Below are 25,133 nucleotides of genomic sequence, written 5' to 3'. Positions count from 1 at the left end.
ACATATTTCCAAGTTTCAGAAAAGACCCCCACGGTGAGACGCCCCCTCTGCGGGTACCCAGCCTCAGAGTAGGGGCTGTGCAGTGTCCGGCTGATCTTCCCCTGGGGTTTCTAGCCCGTCTGTGAGCGCCTACTGGATGCCAAACACAGGTGTTATTGATGATTTCTAAATGTGTGGGGCTAGCACAGTTCAGTATCTGTTTTCCCTGGTTTAAGACTGTTTACGTGTATGACTTATTGAATCAGCACAGCAGAGTCCCAAACTCAAACTTGCGGAAGGTCACACACCTGAGAAGTGGCGGGGCAGTGACCAAAGCGACGCCAGAACCCGCACACAGGAGAGCGGAGGCTTCCGCAGCGTGCGCGGCTCCTCGCGTGCGGCTTCCCTGCCCACTCCGCCACGCCCACGCTTTGGGGACTACATTTCCCAGAGCCCCCTGCGGCGCACGCGGGCCGCTTTCTCGCTTCCGGACTCCATTTCCCGTGAGGCCTGGCGGCCCGCCTTGGCTCTCCCAGCCTCTGCGGGCGGCACCGCCTCCGTCTGGACTCCACTTCCCGGCGGCACCCGCGGCGGGGGAGGGGCGGGGCGCGGCGGCCCGAGGGGCGGGGCCGCGGGCGGCCCGGGGCTGGGGAGGCAGCTGCCTCCCTGGGCCTGCCCGGGTGGCCGCCTTCGCGATGCCGCTGCTCGTGGAGGGGAGGCGAGTGCGGCTTCCGCAGTCTGCCGGGGACCTCGTCCGAGCTCACCCGCCTCTGGAGGTGAGCGGGGCCCGGCGCGGGGGCTGCGGGGCGGGCCCGAGGGGAACCTGCCTGCCAGGCGAGCGAGAGCCCTCCTTGCCCGCCCGCCACCACCCGCTCCCACCCGAGACACGCTTTAAACTTGGCGCAGCTGAGCTGCTGTCGGCACATCCGCAGCCCTGGCCGCACTTCTTTTGCGGATCCGCGGAGCTTTTACCTTCTTTAGGCTTCAGAGGGTATCCACTGAGGCCCCTCCTTTACAGAGGAGAGGACGGGGGTCCAGAGAGGTTAGGTGACTTGTCCAAGGTCGCACGGCTCCGCCACTTGAGGACTCCCCGGGACGCCCCGTTCCCAGGCAGGGCGTCCCCTCCCCCCAGTCCAGACTTGGCCTGTTTAGGCAAACCTGGGCACCCGCCCTTGCTCGCTGGAACTCGCTGGGGCTCCCCACCCACCCTGTGTTGAACGTTGCATGGTCCTCAGGGAGCAGGAGGTTACTCCAGGTTGGGCTTCAGAGTGTTTGGGCAGGGGTATCCTGGCGGGGACCCCTAGTTCTTTCTCCTCTTACTCCCCTGCCTTCGGGACATGGGGCACCTGGTTATTTTTAGCCAGAAGAAAGGGCCCTGGTTTTCCCCAGCTGGGCCGCGGGACCACGCCCTGATGCAAGGTTTGTTTTTGTTTTTCCTGCTTTTGCCCTCAAATAGATCTCTGAACTCTTTGTTCATGCTCATGCAGAGGTTGTTGGAATGGGAGTTCTTAGTTAAAAAAAAAAGGAGGGGGGCAAACTTTCCACTTGGCACAGATCTAGTTAAGGGGGAATCAGTTCCTTATTGAAGAGAGACGTTTTGAGCCCCTAATCCATGTTGGGCACCATGCTGATTTCTGTCCCTACTCTCGAGGTGTTTACAGTCCGGCAGAGGGAATGGTTTCTAATCCAAGAATGGCTCAAATATCATAAACTGTTAAGTGCCATAAAGAAAACGTGCCCCCTTTCAGTCTGAGATGTGAGGCAGAAAAACCTGACCCAGTCTGTGGGGTTAGGGAAGGCATTCTAGAGGTTTCCTCTGTAACACTTACACAGTTTGTAATTCTTCTGTCTGCTTACTTGCTTTGTTTATTCTCCCTTCGGTCTGTTCCCCCAGAATGCAAGCTTCCTGAAGGCAGATAGAGTGTGTGTCTTCACCTTTTGTATCCTTAGAGCCTAGGGCAGTCCTCAGCATAGAATTTATGCTCAGTAAATTGGTTGCATAAATGCATGAACAAAATAACCCCTGCAAATGATCAGAAGGATGACAAGGATTTACAGGGAGACAGCAGACAGCTCTGTGTAATCCTCAACTTGCACTTCAGGACAGACAGTAGTAATATTCGCGAACAAGTTACCGGGCTGGGCGTTGTGCTATGTCACTTTCTTTGTACTATGCCACTGTCACACTGTTAACTAGTGAAGTCAAGAGCAGCACTGACCAAGGGAAAAAAAAAAAAAATTCAGCCGCCTAAAGAATTTAGGTGACTATCTACTTTTATGTCTGTTAAAGTTTCTGTGATAGATCAGTGTCCAAGGCCACAGGCTAAGTGTGGAAAGGGGGGAACGTGGTGACCTACTGCGGTGGCTCCTCTCAGAGGATTTGGCCTATTTAGGAAGATGTGGCCTATAAGGCTGTGCGAAGGGGAGGGGCAATCATTTGCAGCGGTCGAAGGGAGGAAGGATGCAGGCTTGAGTGAGCTTTGAACAGAAGGGCGGGGGCGCTCTAGCTGGGCAGGCCTGTTGGGCAGGAGGGGAAGGGCCCTGTGGGCAGGCGGACTGGCCAGTTTCCCTGGCACGGTGGGAAGGGGAGGAAAGAAAGTAAATGCAAGGGACGTGGGTTGGACCTGGATTACTGAGGGGCTTAGATGGATCTTTCACCTAATTAGCAGTGGCGAGAAATGAAAAGTTTAATTGTTTTTACATAAGAAGGAGTATGTCCCCTTTGTAGAAAAATAGAAAATGTAAATATTAAAAAGAAATATCATCTATGAGCACGACCATTCTCTACAATTTGGTGACTATCCTAAAGGCGGTTTTGCTTGTATATAATATACTTTTTAAAATGATAGCATACTACATACGGTTTTATAGTGTATCTTTTTCATGTAACAATATGTCACGAGTATGCGGTACCAGCAGTTGGTAAGCCTTTCTGTCCTATGGCTAGCATATAACAAAAACAACAATAACAGGAATGCAGTGGACCCGGCCGAGTGCCACAGCAATAGCTGTTGCTGTTCCCATTTTACAGAAGAGGACTGTGAAGCGCAGAGAGGTTGAGTAACTTGCCCAAAGTTCCCCTTCCTGGAAGTGATGAAGCCAGGACGGGAACCCCGGCGGGCCGCCCTGGACTCTAGAGCTGCACTATTCGGCACAGCAGCCACTAGCCACATGTGGGTGCTTACATTTAAATTAGTTAAATGAAATCCAAAATCACGTCCTCAGTCACACTAGCCGCATTTCAAGTGCTGAGCAGCCACACGTGGCTGTTCTATGAGACGGTACAAATATAGACCATTACAGTCCCTGCAGAAGGTTCCTCTGGACGGTGCTACTAGAGCCTTCTCGCTTCACCGGCCCCTGGATGCTCAGTGACCGGTCCTGCAAGTGAAATATGCACATTCAAGGGCAAAATCTTTAGAACCCTTTGTAATTATTCCTGCAAGTGAAATTGCTGGACTCAGGTCTTGGAGTAGAAAAGTGATGTAACAAAATCAGTGTTCTGAAGCAACGACAGTAGCAGCCATGGGGTGGGCCACACTGGGCAAGGGAGACCTTGCGGGCAGGGAATGGAGGTGGGGACGGCCTACTGGCAGGGGCCAGGTGCAGCACAGCCCTGCGCACCTCCTCTCAGTTCATCCTCCTCACCCCGCCTGATAACGTGGCACCGCTGTGCCCACTGACTGCAGGAGGAAGCAGCAGCGCAGGGGGCCAGCAGCACGCCCAGCCCAAGGTCGTGGGGGGACTGTCTTGCCCTATACCCTTCTCGTACATTCTATTGCAGTAATTTAGACGAAGACAAGGCCTGAGCTAAGGTATGAGAGTGGGAAGGAAGGCTCAGTTTTGAGGACTACACCTGTTAGTAATTCCTTACACACCACCATGCTTTCCGGTTCACAAGGCACGTTCATACTCGCTCCGCCATTTCTGAGGGAAGAGTTGACAGATACGGCAGTGGGGGGTAAGGGATGTATGATCGCCCCCGAGGTGACAGCTCCATGATTGGCTAAGACACAGGTCACCAAACTGCAGCCTGCGGGCGAAGCCCTGTTTGTGTATAGCCCGTGAGCCAAGAATGATTTTTACATTTTTTTTTTTGTGGGTCTCTTTTTGCCCAGGCTGGAGTGCAGTGGTGCACTCATAGCTCACTGCAGCCTCGAGGGGTCCTCCTGCTTCAGCCTCTTGAGTAGCTAGGACTAGAGGTGTGCGCCACCACCCCTGGCTAATTTTAAAATTTATTTTATAGAACAGGGGTCTCACTATGTTGCCCGGGCTGGTCTCAAATTCCTGGCCTCAAGCAAGCAGTCCTCCCACCTGAGGCTTCCAAGGAGCTGGGATTTACAGGCGGGAGCCACTTTTTACACTTATAAATGGTTGAAAAAAATCAAAAGAATAATATTTCATGACATATGAAATTCAAATTTCAAAATCACTGATAAATCAAGTTTTATTAGAACGCAGCCGCTTCTGTTTGTTCAGGTATCGTCTGTGGCTCCTTTGACGCGACAAGAGCAGAGTTGAATAGTTGGGACGGAAATTGTTCGGCCTTGCAAAGCCCAGAATATTCACTGTCTGCCCCTTCTCAGAAAAAAGTTTTCTGACCCCTGGGTTAAGAGATAGTGCCATTGATTAGGAATTAGAAAAGGAGGATGAGAGATTGAAAGAAAAGATATTTTTTATTGAATCTTAGTATCCAGGGAATATTAGAAGGAATATTAGAAGTTAAGAAAACTGCACTACTTTTATTTCAGGAAGTGTGTGAGTTTATGAAGCAGGACTGTGTGTTTTCCCAAAGAGAAGTTCGGCTGAACTTTTTTTCATTCCTTCACGTGGAAGAGCAAAGCAGCAAAACTACCCTTCTCGTTTTTGTGGTATTATCTCTTCTGATCGTTTTTGCTTTTATCTCTTTGGGAAACAGTAGGAGCTGTGTTGAAGACAGATACGATCCTTGGTCTTTATGAAAGTGATCATTCATTTCTCACAAACAGCTTTGCTTTCGGGTGGAGACCCGATTGTGAAAATGGGTGGTCACAATTGACTTGTCCTCTCCCCCCACTCCCCCCAAAGAACAAAGCAGGAGGTAAGTATTAAAGAAATAATCAAGAGGGAATTCGGACTTCTCCCTTATGTTGTCCTGAACTAAGTCGAGGAGAGAAGCGGTACGGAAATGGAAAGCCTTCACTGATGAGCAGTCAGCCGCACCTGTTTCCCCCGGACGTCTAGAGCGAGCGAGATGGTCTTGCCCGTCTAATTTTACACGGCAGCTCGCTCGTCTCGTTTTAATTGCTGCCTTGCTTCCGATTAATGGAAGTGTATTAAAAGCAGAAAACACTGTGTAACTAATTAAGCTGATCATTATGTTATTACATCTCTCATGTTTTATTAAGTCAGCACTAACTTAAATTAGTTGCAGCCAGGAGAAACGGCGAGAAGCCTGTGCGAGGCCAAGGCTGCAGAACGGTTCCCCGGCGCAGACCAGGCCTGTTCTCAGGCACCTGAATAAGGGCTGGCTCCTTGAGGAGTTTATATGTTGCAAGTAGGAAGGAAATTATGACACATTTCAGTGTTGTGTCAACATAACAGTTTTGAAAAAAAAATGCTTTAGTTTTGATTAAAGAATTTAACCACCTGAGTTTTTTTTTTTAAAATCAGGCTTATGGCGTAGGGATTTTTACAGATACTCAATTAGGCAGATTTTTGACACCTAATATTATAACGTAGTCTTCATAAATTTCCTTATCCATTTAGATTTTCTACTTTTAGAATAACACAGCTACATCCTAGAACATTCAAAGAACACAGACAGCAGCGACGGTGAAATCTCCACGTTCGCTCTGTTGCGATACAGCCACCGTCCGCTAGTGAATGTCCTTGCGGTATTTTTTCCCATGTTTGTAAGCATTTAATCATCGTGATATTAACAGCCTATTGATAGCTCTTTTAAAAAATGTGTACTTTTGTATCTTTGCAGTTAACGTTTCAAAACTATTTTTCTCGTAGTTTTCATTTTTCTGTGACTGAAGTTGGTGGTTGTGAGTTGGTTCCGCATAATTTACTTACCTTTTCTGTGGCTGTTTTTGCCATTCTAAATAACAGGGCGATGAACACGTTTTCAGTTATTTCCTTAGTACAGTGGGATTACTAGATTAGGGCAGAGGGAAGTTTTTAACCCTATTCCTCTTTAAAGAAAGTTAAGAAGGGATGTCTCTGAGCCACCGCATCCACTGTTCAGTCTGATCTGATTGTAAAAAGAGCTGTGATAAAAGATTTTTGCATCTTATTTCATAGTGACTGTGAAATCTTTTATAGGTTAAAAAAAAAAAAAAAGGTCCCAGAACTTCACTGTTGTCTTTGCACTGTTCCAAATGACTGTTACTGCGGCGTTTTCATTTCAGCCTTTCTGTCGAATGCTACACACACCTCAGACACACTAGCGTGTTTCCCACCTAGAGTCCACCTCGGCTCTCTCCAGCTCTAGTTATTCAGCCCTCACTAATTTACATCACTATGTTATTTTTTTTTTAATTAAACAGGAAAGAGCCAGACTTCTCAGAGGTCAGTCTGTTCAACAAGTGGGACCCCAGGGCCTTCTGTATGTTCAGCAAAGAGAGCTTGCAGTGACCTCCCCAAAGGATGGTAGGTTAGGAAGCAGTGAATTGGGCATTCTCCCAAAAGGCTATTGGATATTTTATTTTATTTCTTTTTTAAACAGGCTCCATCTCCATTCTGGGTTCTGATGATGCCACCACTTGTCACATTGTGGTCCTGAGGCACACAGGTATGACGAGAGAGGTGAAGGAAACCATTGCTTAACCTGACCCGACATTTGGGACCATTTAATTTCTCACCACCAGAGTTTCCTGGTGTCTTCCTCGAAACCTGACTTGACTTACCTTTCTTCTAGTCTGCATGGTCTCTCCCTGTTGCCCCGGTCAGAATGGGTTGGCTGGGCAGCACAGACTTCTCGATTTTTCTCCTTCCAGGACGTTCAGAGACGAGGCGGCCCGAGCGGACAGGAGCGGTCTTGGCTTGCCGAGCTCTCACCGGGAATAACACGAGTCATTTCACCCTTGTTCTTCAGGTAATGGGGCCACCTGCCTGACACACTGTGACGGAAGCGACACCAAAGCTGAGGTCCCCCTGATCGTGAACTCCGTAAAATCCTTTTCCGACCACGGTCAATGTGGAAGGTGAGAGCCACGCTACTCTGTCACATGCATTGGGAACATCACGCCATCGTGCAGAGGAAGTGGCCGTGGAAGCTGTTGTAGTGACACAGGCGCCAGCACCCCGTGTCTGTCTGGGCCCCCTAGAGCAGAACGCGGCAGGGCGGTGGCCCGGCATCCGCGGTGGCTGAGTGGATGGACGGACGGCGGGCACAGGCGGGGAATCGGGGCTGGGTCTTAGGTGGAAGGTTTGACCCTGAACCCGGAGATCCCTCAGTAATGTCCGGTTAGATGCTCCCCTGTGGGACGTTGCTTGTTCTACCCCAGGTGTGGCATCCCCTCCGTCAGTGCTTCCTCCAGCGACTGTTCCCTGAAGGCTCCTCTGAGCAACAGCTGGTGGGTGCCGAGGACGGAGCAGTGAACAGAGCAGACAGAAACACCTGCCCCAGGTGTCGCTACTCTAAAGCAAGGAGACAGCACACGGCGTGGGATGGCCCAGGGCGAAGGGGACGGTGGAGGGGGTGGCTGGGGGGCGAGGGGCGCAGTTTTAAGTTTCAGCACGTTTGTGGTCACCGTGGATTGCTGAATGAGAGCCTGTCACCCCTCAGTGAGGTGCACACTGCCGCCAGCTGACAGGGAGGACACTGAGTGTACACGGAGTCACAAAGCTATGACGCAGGCCCGGCTGTCACAGCAGTGCTCACACCCCCGTCCCCTCTCCTCGTCCGTCATTACGTAGGCTCGCAGGCAGGCACTCATTTTATTTGGAGTCCGAGGTAGCCGTTGGGTGAACTCTTTAGCCATATGCAAATGCTTGGAATCCCAGGAGTCAGAAAAGGAAAAAATAAGCTGTCAGATTTCCGCTAGTGCGACGCAGATCCAGTTTTTTTTAAGTTTCAATTCAAAATATTAAGGGGGTGGAAAGTTTTGTCACATGGATACACTGGACAATGCTGAAGTCAGGGCGTTCAGTGTGCCGCCACCAGGCTAGTGTTCGTTATACCCAGAGCGTCTTGGTGAGCAGAAGGGGCTGGAAATCCAGTCACGCTCCCAGGAGAAGGGCTGAAGAGAGCGCTTTTGACTGATGAGCTAAGAATCTCCCCCCGGTTTTAAATTTTTTTTTTTTTTTTTTTTGAGACAGGGTCTTGCTCTGTCACCCAGGCTGGAGTGCGGAGGTGCCATCATAGCTCGCGGCTACCTCCAAACTCCTGGGCTTAAGCCATCCTCCTGCCTCAGCCTCCCAAGTAGCTGGGACTACAGGTGTGCGCCACCACGCCCAGCTAATTTTTTCTATATATATTTTTAGTTATCCATGTAATTTCTTTCTATTTTTTTTTTTTTTTCAGTAGAGATGGGGTCTCACTTTTGCTCAGGCTGGTTTTGAACTCCCGGCCTCAAGTGATCCCCCACTTTGGCCTCCTGAAGTGATAGGATTACAAGCATGAGCCACTGTGCCTGGCCCAGTTTTCAAATTTAATTCTACTTCTGGCTGGGTCTATGCCACAGGCTGGGCTGGCTTCATGGGTATGTGACCCACGCAGTCACAAAGTGACATTTTCATTTTGCACTGGGCCCTGCAGATTATGTCAGCAGACCTGGCCAGAGGCCAGACTCCACGATTTGCAGAACACGATTGCTAGCTATTCCTGGTCTGTTCATGGAAGAGCTGACGTGGTCACTCTGGAAGTCAGAAGGCAAACCTGGTAGCCCAGCGTCAAAGCAAAGCCACAGCGGCCACTGCTCCCCTTCCTATGTAATGTCTATTATGGGGCCACTTGAGGCCGTGCCCCGCACTGGGTACATAGAAGGTTCTGGTTCATCGCTCAGAGAGATCCCGTGCGTCAGTGGGAGGCAGCGTGCGGCACGGCAGCACCGCCCCAGCCTGGGTCGCAGGGGGTTCCGGCTGTGAGAGGGGAGGGTGGACGAGTGAGTGTGGATTCGACAAACTTGGTGCGATTGTTTTCAGTTACAGGACTTCTCAGAGCTTTACTGCGCTCATGTGCAGAGCGATTCCTGGGGAGGGGTTATAGTGGGCAAGATCCCCCAAACCCGTGTGACTCTAAGAACACGTTTTTCCCGTCTCCTGGGGCTCACGTTCAGTGGGACACACGGGGGCGTCTGCTGTGGGGGTTGACAAGCATGCACTGTAGGAACGGACCCCGTTTCCTCCCCTGTAAAAGGGCAGTGACAGTCCTCTCACCAGGAAGCAGAGGACGTTAGAGGAGACAGCACACGTGAACTGTCCACTTAATCAGCGGACGCTCAGCCACGCCCCAGTCTCACACCGCAGTTCGTCTTAGACCGAGACATTGCGGGGTTTTGGCACACCGCACTTCGGGCGGGTGGGTTACACGATACAGTCTTACTCTTCTAGAGCAGAGTTCCTCACCATCTGCAGCGGGGCAGCGTCACATCTGTGTGCAGACGCAGACCCACTCGGGCACCAGGGCCCCCGGGCAGGGTCCCCAGAAGCCTGCCACCGGCCTTGGCAGCCTCGCCCGTGTCCCCCGTGTGCCGTGGCACGAAGAGCTGCCAGAAGCACCGCTGTAGAGTGAGGGGGTTCACGGAAGCTCAGAAGGAAAATCAGAGTGGAGCCAGCGTGCGCTGCTGGTGTGTTGTTCTGGCCTCTGACCACTGTCGCCTCTCTTTACCAGGCTGGAACTGCACCTCGTGGGAGGCTTCAGTGACGACAGGCAGTTGTCACAAAAACTTACTCATCAACTTCTCAGTAAGTTCACTGTTTTCCCCCCCATATTTGACAAAAATTTTTATTTATTTTTGCTTGGGTTAAAAATCCCAACTGGCTGGGTGCAGTGGCTCACACCTGTAGCCCCAGCTACATGGGAGGCTGGAGTGGGAGGATGGCTTGAGCCCAAGAGTTCAAGGCTGCAATGAGCTGTGGTGGCACCACTGCACTCCAGCCTGGGCGACAGAGTGAGACCATCTCAAAAAAGAAAAATCCCACCTAGTATACAACCTGAGAGGGCCACACCTGTTTGGAGCAGCATAAAGAAACAGGACTGTTCAGCTTGGGATTTTACATAAAGACAGGATAGCATAGAGCTAATTTCTAGCGGGTAACAGGGAAGGGGACAAGATTTTCTTTTAAAATAGCAGTCGACACATTCCAAAATAGTAAATGCTCTGAATTGTATAAAAACAGAACCACCCGCCATTTTAATCTGCAGGAAACTAAAACACCAGTAATACCATTTTTTCCTCTATGATTAGCAAATATTTTCAAAAAAGAAACAAATAAGACACGGTTGTCTGTTAATTAACCACCAGCCAGTGCGGCAGGCTCGCTCACGGCACCGGAACATACACTGGCGCAGCCTGTTGGGAAAGCAATTTTGGTGTCGTGGCTTAAGTCTTTAAAAAGGCTCATATCCCAATAATTCCCCTTGGGGGACTATATTCTAAGAAAATAATCTGAAATGTGCACAGAGATTTATGCCCCCAAATTAGTAGGACATTATTTACAGTGGGAAACAATGTTATCAGTAGAATTATGTGGTCACTAAAAAAATAAAGAGGTGTGAATTACATGGGAAAAGATGTACCAAAAAATCAGGCTATAAAATTGAAATTGTCTCTATGGTATGAGCTCAGCTATACACAGAAAAATACGGAAGAAAATACACTGAATAGTAAGTGTCAGTATTGTGGGCATCAAAAACCGACTTCCTCATATTCTGTATTTGCCAAATCTTTTACAATGACTAGATTTTTTTTTTTAACAGCACTGATGATCAGGGAAAACAGGTTACTTAGAAGAGTAAAAATCTTCTCTTATGAACCTGTATGTCCCCCAGAACCTCTGAGAGCGAAGAGAAAAATGGCAAGACTCAGTGTGTTACCCCTGGGCCTGGGACTAACAGTGTGTCCGTGGCCTGGCAGTCAGGGTTGTGCGGTGCCAGCGCCCAGGGTCTGGCGTCAGTGCCAGGCTGCGGGCGCGTGGGGAGCATGGGGCGCGCTGGGCCGCCTGCTGTCCTTCCACCCTTGGCTTGCTCGGCAGTGCATTCTGCTAACCGGAGGAACTCTTCTGACATCCGGTTTTAAAATTCTAATTGTAGGTGAATTTGACAGACAAGAAGAGGACGTTCACTTAGTGACATTATGTGTGACAGGTAAGTTCTGCCGTTTTTCCCAAATTTAACAAAGCTGTGGGTTTCAGGACCGTTTTGCCCTCAGCCTTCCAGCAGGACCGAAGACCAGGCCGTGAGCTGCACAGGACACACTGAGCTGGTCGCTGCTCTGCTGCCTTCTCTTGGGGCTTTTCCCGTCGCTGGCACGGCCTTCCCCCCGGCCCACGTCCGAATCCCGCTCAGCCCCGGTTCACATGCCGATCCCTCAGCGGCACCTCGTGTCTCCTTCTTGGGGATTTGCAGAAGCCTCCCTGCGCCCCCAGGGAGGAGAGGGTGCTGGGTCTGAGAGGAGCTGCCACCCTGCGTGGCGGAAACGGTGCATGGAGACGGCGGGGGAGGGAGGGGACAGCCTGTGCATGTGGCAGTTTGTCCAGCGTAAACCTGCCTGTGCTGGGACTCAGGAAAACGGCCACGGTCCCTTTCACTTTTCTGTCTTCCTCCCGCTGCTTTGCAATGAGGGCTCCTTGTTGGTCTTTATGATACAAAATGAAAAAAATTGTTTAGTATTTCTTTAAAACTGTACCTTTAAAAATTTTTTTATCTTGTAGAATTAAATGACCGGGAAGAAAATGAAAACCACTTTCCAGTAATTTATGGCATTGGTAAGTCAGTCAGTTGCTTGAGGTTGGAGGCTTGGTCCCATGTTGACAAGGCAGGCTCCAGTGCAAGTCTGATCCGGCCACCTAGCGTGACACCCCGACTGCCATCAGTGGGTGACAGCCTGGGGTTCAGATCCTAGCTGCTCTGTGCGGTGGCTGTGAGGCCTTAGGCAAGTGGCTTAACTTGTCTAACTTTTATCTACAAAGTGGAAATGACATGCACATCCCAAGACTGTGAAGAGAAAACAAGGTCCCAAATACAAAGCAGAGGCTATGCCCACCCCTGCCGGGTGGCTGGGTGTCGGGAGGGCTCCCCTCGCCCCAGGAGGCCGGGTGTGCTCTCCTCTGCGGGGAGGGGGGATTTGGATCTTTTTATATTACATCAGGAACCAAGTAAGGTTTTGATTGAGAACTAAGACCCTATAAAAAGAAAGTGGAAAACTGTCAGGCCGAAGAAAACCCGGACCCCTCCTCCCTCCTGTCACAGCGCCTAGGACTCCTGGGGCGATAGCGTGAGATTCCTGCAGAGGGATTCTCCCGTGTCTGACGTTTGATGTGTTTAGCTGGGTGGTAGGGACACAGGCGTTCATTTTCTCTCTGTAACTCTGTGTATGTGTAAAGTTCTAAGTGATAAAAACGCAAACACACCAGCTTTTGCCAGGGTCACTGCCTGCCCTGCTTCCAGCCCCGCACAGCAGTGCTGCCCGCGGGGGCCGCGCAGTCCGCGGGGAAGGCAGGCTGCTCACGCGGGGAGCAGCTCTAGGCTTACAACAAAGTTCTACCGAACCCCACTCGGGCCCGGCCCACCCAGGCCTGCGGCTGTTTCCACTGAGAGGCTTGGTGACAAGGTTGCATTTCCCTCTCCAGGAAGGGGGAGCTACAGATAATTAGGAGCATTTTGTTCCATTTCCATTCTTTTCCCTTTCTGTCTCTTATGGATGGGGGTGGAAATGGAGACCATGCAGACTCTGCGCTTTGGTCTTTTGTCAGTTCACACGCATCCTGTTTCCCTCACAGCTGTTAACGTTAAAACGGCGGAGATTTACAGAGCCGCCTTTCAAGACCGCGGTCCGGAGGAGGAGCTGCGTGCTGCGCGGGCTTTAACGGGAGGACCAGTGAGTTTGAAATCATCCGAGTTAAAGGGTAAAAAAGGCATCAAATGCCAAAGCTTCAAGTTTTATAGATCTTAGAAATGGAAAGTTTGTATCAGCCTCCTTGTAGCTGTAAATGATCAGGGACCATCCCCTGCCTTGTCTCTTACAAGAGTAATGAATGTTTCTAGATTGTATGTTCCAGATCCCAGTTCCCGGCCTTTCAAGGTGCAGGAGGAGGTATACGTGAACCCACAGCATCCAGATCCAAATATTATAGAATGAACCTCTTTACTTTGTAACAACATTCCATAGAAAGTTCCTACAAAGAGAGGAGAGCAGAGCAGGGAAGGAGGAGGAGAGGTTTCTCTACCTCTCTGCACTCTGGACCATGCATTCTTTTGGTACAAGTCACTCAAGAGCAATTTGCTGGAACAATTAACCCAAAAGAATGATCAGATCAGTTTAAAAGTCTGATTTCCTTAGGGTGCTTTTTAATTAAGTAACATTCTAATTTTAAAAGTTAGAAAAATAAAAACCCTGACAAGTGCAGTGGCTCACGCCTATAATCCCAGCACTTTGGGAGGCTAAGGCAGGAGGATCACTTGAGGCCAGGAGTTTGAGACTAGCCTGGGCAACATAGCAAGACCCCATCTCTAAAAAAATAGGAAAAATTAGCCGAATATGGTGGCAAGTGCCTGTAGTCTCAGCTACCCAGGAGGCTGAGGCAGGAGGATTGCTTGAGCCCAGGAGTTTGAGGTTGCAGTGAGTTAGGATAATGTCCCTGTACTCCAGCCTGGATGATACCCTGTCTAAAAAAAAAAAAAAAAAAAAGGCAAGAAAGAAAAGCAAAACCTAAGACTCAACATGCCACTTGAAGAATGGGTGAAAGTATTCTTTTAAAACGCTCAAAGTATGAAAAAATAGAAGGCACATTCTGTGCACCCAAAGGAAATCTGCTCATTTATGAAATGCTGACATTTGCATGGGAAAATGTGTTCGGATTTAGAAGGATTTGTTTTGCCAACCCTTTCATATTTTCAGGATTCCTCTTGTAATTTCTCAAGTAGCATAATGGCCTTAATTTAGTTAATATTCAGAACCTATTTCAGTCTCAGTAACCAAAACTGCAATTGGCAAACTTGGGAATTCAGAGAATTGATCGTTTGGCCAGTTAGCTTTTTTACAAGTTTTTTCCTTTCTTTTGATGACGCAACAGGTATTGTGTGCTTTTAAATGGCAAGGCGATTAGTTGCTTTTGGTATAAATAATGAGGCAATGTTTTATGTAGCAATGAAGAGCATGGTCTTCAGTCAGAGACACCTGGGTCTGAGGCTCAGCTCTGATGCTTACTGGACACGTGACCTGGGACATGTGCCCTGTCCCTCTGGGTCAAGTTTTCACCCCAGATGGGAAAAAATGCCATCTTCTTGCAGGATTGTTGCAGGACCAAACAGTAACACAACACATTACCCACAAAGCGCGGCAGCAGACACATTGGAAGTGCTCAGTAGGCGGCAGCTTTTGTTGTTGTTTGAGACAACTTTTTTTAAGAAGCTCATCCCCCAGATAAATGCCTTAAACACTGGACTACACTCGAGCTTGCATTAATGGTAGGGTTTGGGGAGTGGGTGACATTCCTTAAATTCTATCCTTGAAATGTTCTTTAGATGATTAGCATCTACGATGCAAAGACAGAACAACTTCACATAGGACCGTTTTCCTGGGAGCCATTTCCACATGTGGATTTCTGGTTGCAGCAAGATGATAAGCAAATACTAGAGGTGAGAATTTACAGGTTGGGTAAGTCTTACATCTCTGGACCCTGGTTGCCCCATCTGTAAGAAAAAAAAGGGTTTAGACTGGATCGTAGCTGCCTCTCCTGCAGTGGGTAGTATTTGTTTTCTGAATGCCATTGCCAGACCCCATTGAACTTCTGTGTTAATTGGGGATACGTAATGTCCTGGGTAGAAACGTGTACAGGTGGGGAGCAAGCAGTCAACTGCTTTTCTCACTGACCCAGTATACCTCGTTTCTTATATATATTTCTTACTATATATATATAGTGATCTGAGAACACTTTGACATCTTTATCAAAGTAAGGAATAGCAAGGTGACTCTTCTCTCATGCCCCTAATCTTGTTTTTTCAGAACTTTTCCACTTCACCTTTGGCCGAGCCCCCCCACTTTGTTGAACATATTAGATCTACCTTGATGTTTTTAAGAAAATACCCATCTCCAACTAACACACTGTTTCCTGGAAATAAAGCTCTACTCTACAAAAAACATGAAGATGGTGGCTTATGGGAAAAGATCCCTTCTCCAGGAAGCTAAAAGTAGGAATTATCAGAGAAAGCAACTTTTTGGCATGACAGAGAACACTGGTGGGGGCTGGAGAGAATATGCATTTGGAACCTACATCCGTTGAGTCTTAGGAGACTTCCTTACTCGGTGTCTTTCAGATAACTTTCAAAATAAAATCTTATTTTGGCAAAGGTATTTGTTTAGATTTACTTTTTTGCTTTACTAAAAAAAGTTGATGTCCAGCCTTTTCTTTTTGGTCAGTAGTAACTGGCAGAGGAGAACCTACCTGTCTCATTGGTTCTGTAAGCAGCTATTTCAGATACTTAGGTAAGTATTTCTAATTCTGTTAAATTAGTGAATGAAGTAAAAATTGTAATTCAGTTTGTTTGAAAACAATATTTAAAGTTCAGTGAGATTTTATGTATCTTAGAGATGTGTGTTTTTTTGTTCCTAGAATGTTTTAGAAGCTTCAAATCCAAAACTGCTGTATTTCTAGATAAATGAAAGTTTCCAAAAGAAAAACAGGCTTTTGATCGCACTGTTGTCCAATATAATTATCTCTAAAATAGATAATCTGTGAAATTAAATTTCATCTCAGAGTTATACAAGCCACTGATGAATCTGTTCTTGCAGGTGTGAGGTCATTAAAATGCCCAGATTGTGGCTATTAGGCAAGTAGTATTTTTAGAAACCTTTCAATTTCTAAAGCTGCTATCTATTACAAAAGGAAATCACCGTGCCCAATTAGTTAATAAGGTTTATAAACTGAATTCACTGGTAACAATTTTAAGAACCTTTATTGAAACCAACATTCAAATAGTATCTCAAGGGTGAAATGTTTCAGCAAAACCAATTTAACAATTCCAAATATATAAAAACATTTAAAAATTAATCTTGTTAAAGGTGATAATTTACCCCTCCCCCATTTTATCTTATACTTCATTGCACCAAATAAACAGGGAAGACTTTGTTTAATCATCTTTAAAAAAGGAAAATTGCATTTGGACAAGTGCCAAATGCCAAAAAAATCACATCAAATCAGAGTGTAATTATAGGCTTAATGTGGTAACTAAGGCTTCCAATACTACAGGTCCACAAACGCAGTATAAATTTCCCGCCTTTTTAAGATCTCCCATAGCTTGACTTTGTTGGACTAAAAAGGCACAGGGGCCATCAGGATAAACGAAGTGATGCAGTACTTTGGAAGAGTAGAAACGGGCAGTAGTTAAGAGCTTACTAACAATAATTTCAGCAAGTAGTCTGGCTTGATCAGCCTGAGAACATCACTCTTCTGCGTCTTTTCTGAGCTGGGCCCAAAGGGTGAGCTGCTAGTGGAGCAGAAGCCACAGAGGCTTCACTCGACGTGGGACAGGTGAAAGGTACATTTCAGAACTTAAACAGAAGTAGGTGCTACACAGCATATTTATTAATAGTAGGCTCCTAAGGGTAGCATCTGTCAGGCTTTCAGATATTAAACATAGAAATAAGCAGTCTGTACTTGTGTGCCAATTTAAAAGCCAGTATTTAAAAATATATATAGATATGGTCAGGTAGAGACTTTACAGTTGCTCTTACTAGAGGATTCCTTAAATTTGTTTCCAAGGAGTATATAAAGGGACAAACGGATGTGTGGCAGAGGACAGTCCCAGACAGAAACCCTGCCACAGCTCAAGTGGACACAGTCCTTACTTAAGTCTCCAGGAAGAGCAGCAGCTGAGGGGAGCAGGAGAGAGCTTCTGACACTCCTATTTACAATCCTGTGGAAACCCATCCTCCTTTAAGCCAAACAGGCCAGGTGAGTACTGCAGCCCGGTCATACTCCAGACCAACTGGAACAGCTGGCAAAGAGCACTGGCCGGCCGCCCTGCCGAAGTACAGCGGAGAAGCCAGAGCTGTTTGACCAAAAGGTTATTATGTGCAACCCAACAACTCATTATGCTTACGTTTAGAAAGGTAAGAGCAAGTGTTTCAAGTGGCAGGCACTTGAAATTCTAAGTGTTCTCTGAATAAAAAGTGTTTATGGCAACTTGGGGGGGGGAAATGGTATTACTACCGTTAAGTAGGACGGAAACAATAGTTATTGGCTGTTCTACATACACATAAAATTAGACAAAATGATTGCCCTCCTAGAAAGCCTGGCTTTCAGGCACATATTTGTGCAAAAATCCCAGTTAAGCACAAATAACAGTAATTTATAGTGTATTAGTGTGTGGCACAGTTCACATTTTCAATACAACTTCATCTTCCCTGCAACAATATTCAGTACAGTCTCAAACCAGACACTGAGTTTTATCTTAAGCTCTCCGGTTCTTCTACCTGTGGGCGGTCATCTTCTGGGCGCTGGGCTGCCTTCTGGAGGGCCTCAGTCTGGTCGTCCTTCCGTGGGGTGGGAGCCCCTGGGTGTCCCTCAGGGCTGGTGGCCTCAAGGGTGATGTGCTCTGGCCCGCCGGACAGGTGCTCCACCTTTTCTAAGTCTTCAACGTGACTGACGGAGCTCGTCTCGCTCAAAGCATCTGAACCTCTCAGGGACCTTTTAAAAGGCTTCTGGCCTAGGGGAAGAATAGACAGACAACGCTGAAAGCTTGGTGGCGACACTTCTGTGACAAAGGCTTTCTGTGACAAGCAACTGCTTTATTTAACAATAACTGCTTCAGTAGAAGTCCCTGGAATTGCTGGCTCTGAGGCAGTTTAGGAGATGAGGAGAGAACTGAGAGCTGCTATCATGACACCAACATGCTTCCCAGGCTGGGAACTTCTGAGGCAATCTTAGGAAATGCTCGGGAGGATAAACACCACGGTTAAAATATGCCATCTCTCATAGACGCTTGGAGTGCTGGGGTAATTCTTCAAGGTTAAATCCCAGGCTACTAAAATAGTAATAGTTGGTCTTAAGAGTCCTTGAGTTAAAGAACCCAGAAAACAAAGTAATGCAAGTAACAGCAAAGGGGGGCAATGTTAATGTTAACGAACTCAAACGTGCAGATGTACCTGGAAGTTTCTGTTTAGTGCGAATGCTTGAAGGGGTTGGAGGTGGCGTTACTCCCGCACCCTGTGCTTTGTAGACATAGATGGGCTCTGTGGACTCCAGAGAGCCTGCAGGGAAGAGACAGGAGAGGGGTGGGCAGAAGCTCCTGGCACAGGCTGCCCTGCAAGATGCCACCTGCTTTCACATAGCCGTGTTCCCCAACAAGCTTCTTCCAGCCATCCAGCTGGCCACAGGCTGCTGGAGAGTTGGGCACTCTCCAAACGTGCCGAGAACTACAGAAAGTCGTCTCACAGCCGACTCTCAAGCCCCGGCCCTGCCGAGTCTCCCGAGTACTGTGAACACTGAGCCGGCAGCGTGGCACAAGCGAGCTGGGGGAACCAGGCCCAACTGGGAAATGGACTCTACCAACGAGAAACGGATGCCTCTTCGCTAAAAGCTGAGGCTTGGCAGATTAAAACTCAGATTATCTTTTGCTTTCATGACAATGTAGCCATCACTTCCTGGGGAAGGAACAAGGGCAGAAACCTCGGGTTTAGGAAATTGTTTCCTTGGTAGAACAGGAAAGGGGGAATCACTAATACCTTCCCCAAATTCCAGCAACTGGTAATACTTGCCGGTTGCCTGGTTTAAAATAAAATGTTCCCGTGCTACATACTACAATCTTTGAATTTCCCCTTTCAAAAGCAGCCCTTTGCTGGGGCAAAACAATAATGAGGACTCTAAGGAGTATTAACCTTGAACTAAAATGTCTAAGACACAGTACCTTGAGAGTCTGAACAGCTGAATTCACTGGATTCAGGGAAGAGGAGTGTGCTTGGGGTAGGGAATGGGTATCTGCTTTCGGACTATTTCAGCTGTCAGGGTGGGAGGAGGATGACAGAGCAGCAGGGACAGACCTCGCTGTCTTGGATTCCTGGCACTGTGCCAGCGGCAGAGACCTGGAACTCTAAAGGGCTTCTCGCCATGAGCTGCGCGGGGACCTAAGGGCACTGGTCAAAACTCTCAAGGTAAGTAAGATTTGGTGGAGGCCAGTTACTCATACCTGCTGTTAAGTTAAAAGTTCTTCCCTTCTGCAAAGCTTGTACTGGAGAAAACCAATTCAGCACAGAGCCCACCACAGGTATCTGCCGTAACACGCCCTGCAAAACAAACCATTGCTCAGGAGCGTCTTGCTGAGTCCCACTCCCAGCCAGCAAGTCCCCTCAGGAGCCTCACCTCTTCCAGGAGTCGTTCCTCGTTGGCCTTCTGCAGCTCAACCTGAGCTTCCTGAATTCCTTTCCGAACAACTTCAGTCATGTTTTCCAGAAGCTGTGTTAGGACCAGGAAAGGTATTACTTGTCTAAGCTTCTTGCCCAGGGCCTAGAAGAACTAGTAACACAGCCCTGGGGACATTCTTCAAAAGTCTGTCAGTAAATGGAACCCTGCATTTAAATGCCAATGTAAAAATCAAATGGAAAATCAAACAGAACAGGATAAAATGCTCACAGAGGCCCGGGCAGACACATCTTGGGGACCAGCCTCATTTGCCAGGCAACAGAGGAGAAATAACTACTTACAACCTCAATGTCACATCCATACAAAACAAACATGCTGCTCAATATTCATGACGACAGAATCAGAATATAGTTTGGGAGAAACCTTAAGCAGCCCACCCAAGAATGAATGAAGCTGGCTCCTCTGCCTCATTCCAAACTTCTCTTCCCCACTCTGCGAAAAGTGAATCACATGACACGTGTTTCTGTCTCCTCTCAGACTAGTCTTGCTATGGTCCCCTTTCTCTCCTTTTGAGTGATTTCTAGGGAACTGTCTGCTTTGGAGAACATTCTTTAAGCCTTGGAGCCTGCACTCGGTGCCAACTGACCAATAGAAGCAGGTCTGTATTACCAGGGGCAAGTCCCTTTATCAGAAACACCTTCTCAATCACCCTCAGGACCCAGCTCCAGTTGGTCTCCCCTGACCTTGGCAGGCAGACGTGAATGTGTCTTCCTGAATGCTCAGCTCCCCGACCCGTATTCCACAGCACTTCCATGCGTGTTACGTGTATCTCTTCCCCACACTGCTTGTGAGTTCACTGCGGGTAGGGCTACGTCAAACCCACCTAGCATTCCTGATGCCTGGCCCAATGCCTAGCTCACAGGAAACATTTATAAACTTTGGGAAAGAATGAATGAATGGACATCCCCCTAAGGGTGTCTTTTCTTCGTGCCGCCTGCTAGTTGGGACAAAACCCAGAAAAGGATGGAAACACTGAATACTCTTACAGACCCTTGAGTTTTCCTCAATTTCCCGGGCTGTGGCTACAATGGTTTCCACAAGCTCAGAGATGTCTGTGTCGTCGCTCGTCATGCCAATGTAAAGACAGCTCTTCATACTTTTATATTCGGGGCCTGGAGGAAGAAACAATAGACAAACTTGGTTTCCAAGTCCTCTGTCATGAGACACAGGCCCACTCTCCTGCGCAATAGCATGCCCGCGCAAAAAGGACTGTCCTTTTCAGAGACTCTGATAAGGACAGGGAAAAAGCGCCTGAAAGGCTGTAGGAAGAACCGTACCTTCCACCTAGAACTAAACAAGTTTCCTCCAAAGAAATCAAACCCATCTTCCTTGACGCCAGTTAGAAAATGTCCTCCCAAAGGTCACAGTTGCTTTATAAAAATAGTTACCCATTTTAAATGTAAGGTCAGATTCCAGTTCATTTAACTTTTTCAGGAGTCCAGCATGGATTTTTTCCCCTTCAGGATCTGATTTCAAACTGCTCTTATCATCATTAGCATGCTCATACCTATAAACGATTAGAAACGACATCATTTCAACCTGAAGGATTAAGTGTTTCTCCAGACAGGATTACAGGAGTACAAAGCACAAGAGATGAACAAGACTGTGGAATGAGACAAATGGGTAAAAGAGCTACTGACAGAGTCTCAAGACCAAAAACTTCCAAGAATGTCACAGGAAAGCCTAAGTCTTTAGGTCTGGAAGTCTCATCAGTTGCAATAAAATGATACTTGCCTCATCTTTAAAGGAGCTAGAAAGCGGCCACAGGACTGCACACACTGAACTAGAGAGGACTGGAATTTTCTCTCCTTAGGGAACTGGAGTGTTTTCCCTTACTGATTTGCAATGCTCTTTATACCCTGGAGAGTGACTATTTGTCTGTTATATATACCCAGCTGTGTGTTCTCCTAGGTACTTGAGAACTGGCCCATAAAGACAGAAGACAGAGCAACTCTGACCTCCCCGTGTGCACTGGGGGCCAAATCACCTGCCTGCACTGTGCTTCTGTAAATGCCCAGAAAATCTAGTTAAATTTTCATTAGATAAGCATACTCTGACTACATATATTCATCCTAGATTTCTAAGCTGGTTCACAAAATGACCCACCTATGTTCTTTCTGTAGCAAAGTCTCTAACAACAATTGGCAAGCTGAAACTTTACCTGACAACACCTATTCCGGGCCAGTTAGGGTCGTCAACATATAAGAGACCTGCCGTTCCTTCCACTTCCTGCTTGAACTCTTCTCGCAGCTGCAGTGTACAGCTCAGGACTGGCAGCTTGCTTTGTATGCAGGCTACAAGCTGATCCACATCCTCTCCCCGGGTTCCTAAAACTGAAGATGTTCACAAAATGTTAGAGAAACACTTACAGGATGGCTAACGAGGGCAGGGAAGGGCAAAAGCTCCAGATATATCTAATTAGCTGCAGCTCAGGACTTTTTTTTTTTTTTCTTATTTTTATTTTTTATTTACTTTTTTTGAGGCAGATTCTTGCTCTATTGCCTGGGCTAGAGTGCCATGGTGTCAGCTAGCTCACAACAACCTCAAAACTCCTGGGCTCAAGTGATTCTCCTGCCTCAGCCTCCCTAGTAGCTGGTATTACAGGCATGTGCCACCACGCCCAGCTAATTTCTATGTTTAGTAGCGATGGGGTCTCGCTCTTGCTCAGGCTGGTCTCGAATACCTGATCTCAAGTAATCCTTCCGCCTTGGCCTCCCAGAGTGCTAGGATTACAGGCGTGAGCCACCACACCCGGCCTGTACTTTTAAAAGCCACTCAACTCAGATATGAAGAATCAGGTGTTAAAAATTAACACAGCCAGCTGTTCGAGTAGAGTTTTTTCTTTCATAAAATATTTGACATACAATGAAACACTCCAATGTAGATACCAGACTCTTCTCACAGAAAGCCTGCTTGAGGCAGGTTATAAACATCATACCACATATTAAAAATAAAAAAGCAACCACAGATTCTCTCTTTACATGATTACAACAGAGACAAAGAAAAGTATTTTAGTGATTTTGTGTCCCCACACGGGAAGGGCAGGGAGATGGTGACAGCACCAAGTCATCTGAAGGTCAGTGCTTGAGTCTCAGGGCTGCAGGAGTCTTGGCAACAGTACTACTCCCTCACTTCCCTGCGTCGTCAGCCTGCTTTTCCAGTTTCAAAGACTCAGCCTCTAGGGCTGGGGGTGAGGCCACCAGCAGTCTTCACGATGGCTAAGAAAATGCCTGCATTTTCTTACTTTGATGTCTTTGAGAAAATATCTTCCCCAAAATATTGAAAGCAGCTTATGAAAAACCACATCTTCTCAAAATGTTGAAATCGTTTTGCAAAAAAGCACAACCAAATTTTTAATAACTCTTTTTTCATATTATTTTTAAGTGCCTACCATGATATGCCAAGCACTACGTAAGTCATTTCATATACATGATCACATTTCAATCTGCACATCACTACCATGGGGTAGTGGGGAATAGGTCTGGAGATCAAGAAACTTGCTCAAGGTCCCACAGGGATGAGGTGGCTGAGAGGGGACATGTACTTAGGACTTTCTGTCGTAGAAATCCACATACTTTCAACTACATTGCTTTCTCAAATGTCTACAACAGTGGTTCTCAACCTTCACTGGCCTATTAGAATCACCAGGGGACCTTTTAAAAACACAGATGTCCAGGCTCTGTTCCACATCAAGGAAATCAGCATCTCTGTAGGTGAGGCAGCTCTTGGTAGTTTTAAAGCTTCACAGGTGACTCTACTGTGCAGTTAGGAGTGAGAACCATTGGAACAGAAAACCAAGGATCCTAAAACATCATAATATAGGAATTCAAGTGACTTCAGAAGTATCAATCTATTTCTGAGAAGTTACAATTGAATGCTAGTCTACCTAAATTTAGCCCCAAAGAAAAGAAAAAGCCCCTCTTTTTGGAGATGTTGGTAACTAGAGGAGAACAGGACAATACAAGGGAAGGCTAATCAGCCCAACAGCCTGGACTTTAACACACATGCAATTGTTTCTCCCCAGAACGAAAGTGAGGGAAATCTGCCAGGACTAGTTAGTTACCTGCTGCTGTCATCAAAGGGCTGAAGCGCACACAGGTGCCCTCCACTTCCAGGTCCATGACAGTGAGGCCACTCACAGGCACCAGCTGTTTCAGCTGTTCTCCCAGCTGCAGGGAAAAGGACAGAGTGAACATGCTCCTGCAATGAGGGCGTCAAACGTCTTCAGGACCTACCCTAGTCCACTCAGCCTCAGACCAGAGAGGCTCCTCTTTTGATTGTCATTGAATACTTATAGCAACTTCTTTTTAAAAACAGTAAATTTTACATTTTTTTCTTACTAATAAATACAAGTTCATTGTAGAAAAATCTAGGAAATATAGGTAAAGCAAAAGAAGAAAATAATTACCCACAATACACCATTCAGAAACACCCACTGCTGACCTCTGGTATACTCCCCTGGGGTCTTTTCTCCGTGAGTAGAGTGAGTGTATTTTTTCTCGTCATAAAACATGATATTCTACACTGTTTAGTAACCCGCATTTTTCCATTTAATTTATTGTAACCATTTCTTTCTGCCTTAAACATTTAGCTTTGTGGTTTACAATGGCTGTTTTGAACTCCACTGCATGGATGCATTGTAACCTATTCACCAAGCACCCTATGTTGGGCATGTCCACTGTTGTGCTGGGACTGACATTGCTGTGGTGAACATCCTTTCACTGGAACATCCTTTGCACTAAAACCCTAGCGGTACTATTTCAGTGTCAAAAGAACTGCCGAAGCGAGCACAGGGATTGACCACACTGCCAGCTTGCCAAAGGTACCCGGCGGACTCTGGCCCGTGAGCCTCCCGAGTGCTGCGCACACTCCCCAAACTCCAGAGCAGCCGCACCGCAGTCCTCACTTTGCATGTTGTTTTACTGCCTTATAAGGCAACAAGGAAATGGTCACATGAGGAAACTAAGGGAACGATGCTAAAGGACTTGCCAGAGGTGCCATAGGTCAAGCACTGATCCAATTGGGAACAGAACCCCAGAACAAGCCCAGCACCTTCAAGGGGGCTCCCTCCTGGGGCTGATTTCCCACACAGGACCATGTGCTACCCACACCATCAGGACAGGCGGTGATGCTCCAGATATAAAAGAAAAAGCAGACGACTCCCATTCTTACCCAGCGATTCAGCACGTCACAGGAATGTCTCTCCCGGCCAACTGTTGAAGGTGCCATGTTGGGCGCCAGGACAGCTTTAAATACTGGATCTGACGCTAAAACACAGAAAGGGGAGTCACTCTCAGAAACGTGGCTAACCAAAACAAACACCCCTCCAATCCCATTTCACTAATCCAAATATTAACCCAAGGGAATAGTCGCATGTATTATAAAACCAAATGTACATCTGATAGAAGGTTTAAAGTTCCACTTTTTTTCTCATGAACTATGTAACATTTGAATACATTCACACAAACAGAATTCTGAATTTCATTAAAAAAACGGTTTTCTTTCAAGGAATTTTAAGAGGAAATCAAAGCACACATTGCAAGTTAACAACTAGTCTACCAAGCACCGTGCAAGGTCACAAGAGT

General features: G+C 47.3%; 2 protein-coding genes across 5 annotated transcripts in view; one reads left to right on the top strand and one right to left on the bottom strand.

Moving 5' to 3' along the window:
* The first annotated feature begins 579 nt into the window (after positions 1–579).
* Positions 580–15,492, top strand: NTAN1 (N-terminal asparagine amidase). Its single transcript, XM_069486903.1, has 10 exons — positions 580–755; positions 6,513–6,615; positions 6,692–6,757; positions 7,061–7,169; positions 9,800–9,873; positions 11,222–11,275; positions 11,842–11,895; positions 12,910–13,007; positions 14,654–14,767; positions 15,135–15,492. Exons 1-10 carry the CDS (start codon positions 675–677, stop codon positions 15,315–15,317), a joined length of 936 nt encoding a protein of 311 aa, XP_069343004.1. The 5' UTR covers positions 580–674; the 3' UTR covers positions 15,318–15,492.
* The window catches only part of PDXDC1 (pyridoxal dependent decarboxylase domain containing 1), a 43,581-nt gene continuing 33,189 nt past the window's right edge, over positions 14,742–25,133 (bottom strand). For 3 of the 4 annotated variants that reach the window (XM_069486902.1, XM_069486898.1, XM_069486900.1), the window contains exons 15-24: positions 24,721–24,815; positions 23,612–23,717; positions 21,710–21,881; positions 20,937–21,055; positions 20,539–20,660; positions 19,489–19,581; positions 19,316–19,412; positions 18,276–18,380; positions 17,604–17,836; positions 14,742–14,821 (exon numbers count right to left, since the gene is read on the bottom strand). In XM_069486902.1, coding sequence (XP_069343003.1) covers positions 14,762–14,821; positions 17,604–17,836; positions 18,276–18,380; positions 19,316–19,412; positions 19,489–19,581; positions 20,539–20,660; positions 20,937–21,055; positions 21,710–21,881; positions 23,612–23,717; positions 24,721–24,815 — 1,202 coding nt within the window. In that variant the 3' untranslated portion in view covers positions 14,742–14,761. Of the gene's footprint in view, positions 14,822–16,103; positions 17,837–18,275; positions 18,381–19,315; positions 19,413–19,488; positions 19,582–20,538; positions 20,661–20,936; positions 21,056–21,709; positions 21,882–23,611; positions 23,718–24,720; positions 24,816–25,133 lie in introns of those variants that run through there. The other variant, XM_069486901.1, reaches the window with a different exon arrangement.

Source organism: Eulemur rufifrons, chromosome 14, assembly GCF_041146395.1.
Source record: "Eulemur rufifrons isolate Redbay chromosome 14, OSU_ERuf_1, whole genome shotgun sequence".
Lineage (NCBI taxonomy): Eukaryota > Metazoa > Chordata > Mammalia > Primates > Lemuridae > Eulemur > Eulemur rufifrons.
The sequence above is the reverse complement of the archived record's forward strand: the minus strand, read 5'-3'. Positions and strand labels throughout refer to the sequence as shown.

Coding starts and splice junctions, on each gene's coding strand:
- NTAN1 (XM_069486903.1), top strand. CDS start 675: ATGCCGCTGCTCGTGGAGGGGAGGCGAGTGCGGCTTCCGCAGTCTGCC. Junction 9,874..11,221: donor ACTTACTCATCAACTTCTCA/GTAAGTTCACTG, acceptor TTCTAATTGTAG/GTGAATTTGACAGACAAGAA. Junction 13,008..14,653: donor GGGCTTTAACGGGAGGACCA/GTGAGTTTGAAA, acceptor AATGTTCTTTAG/ATGATTAGCATCTACGATGC.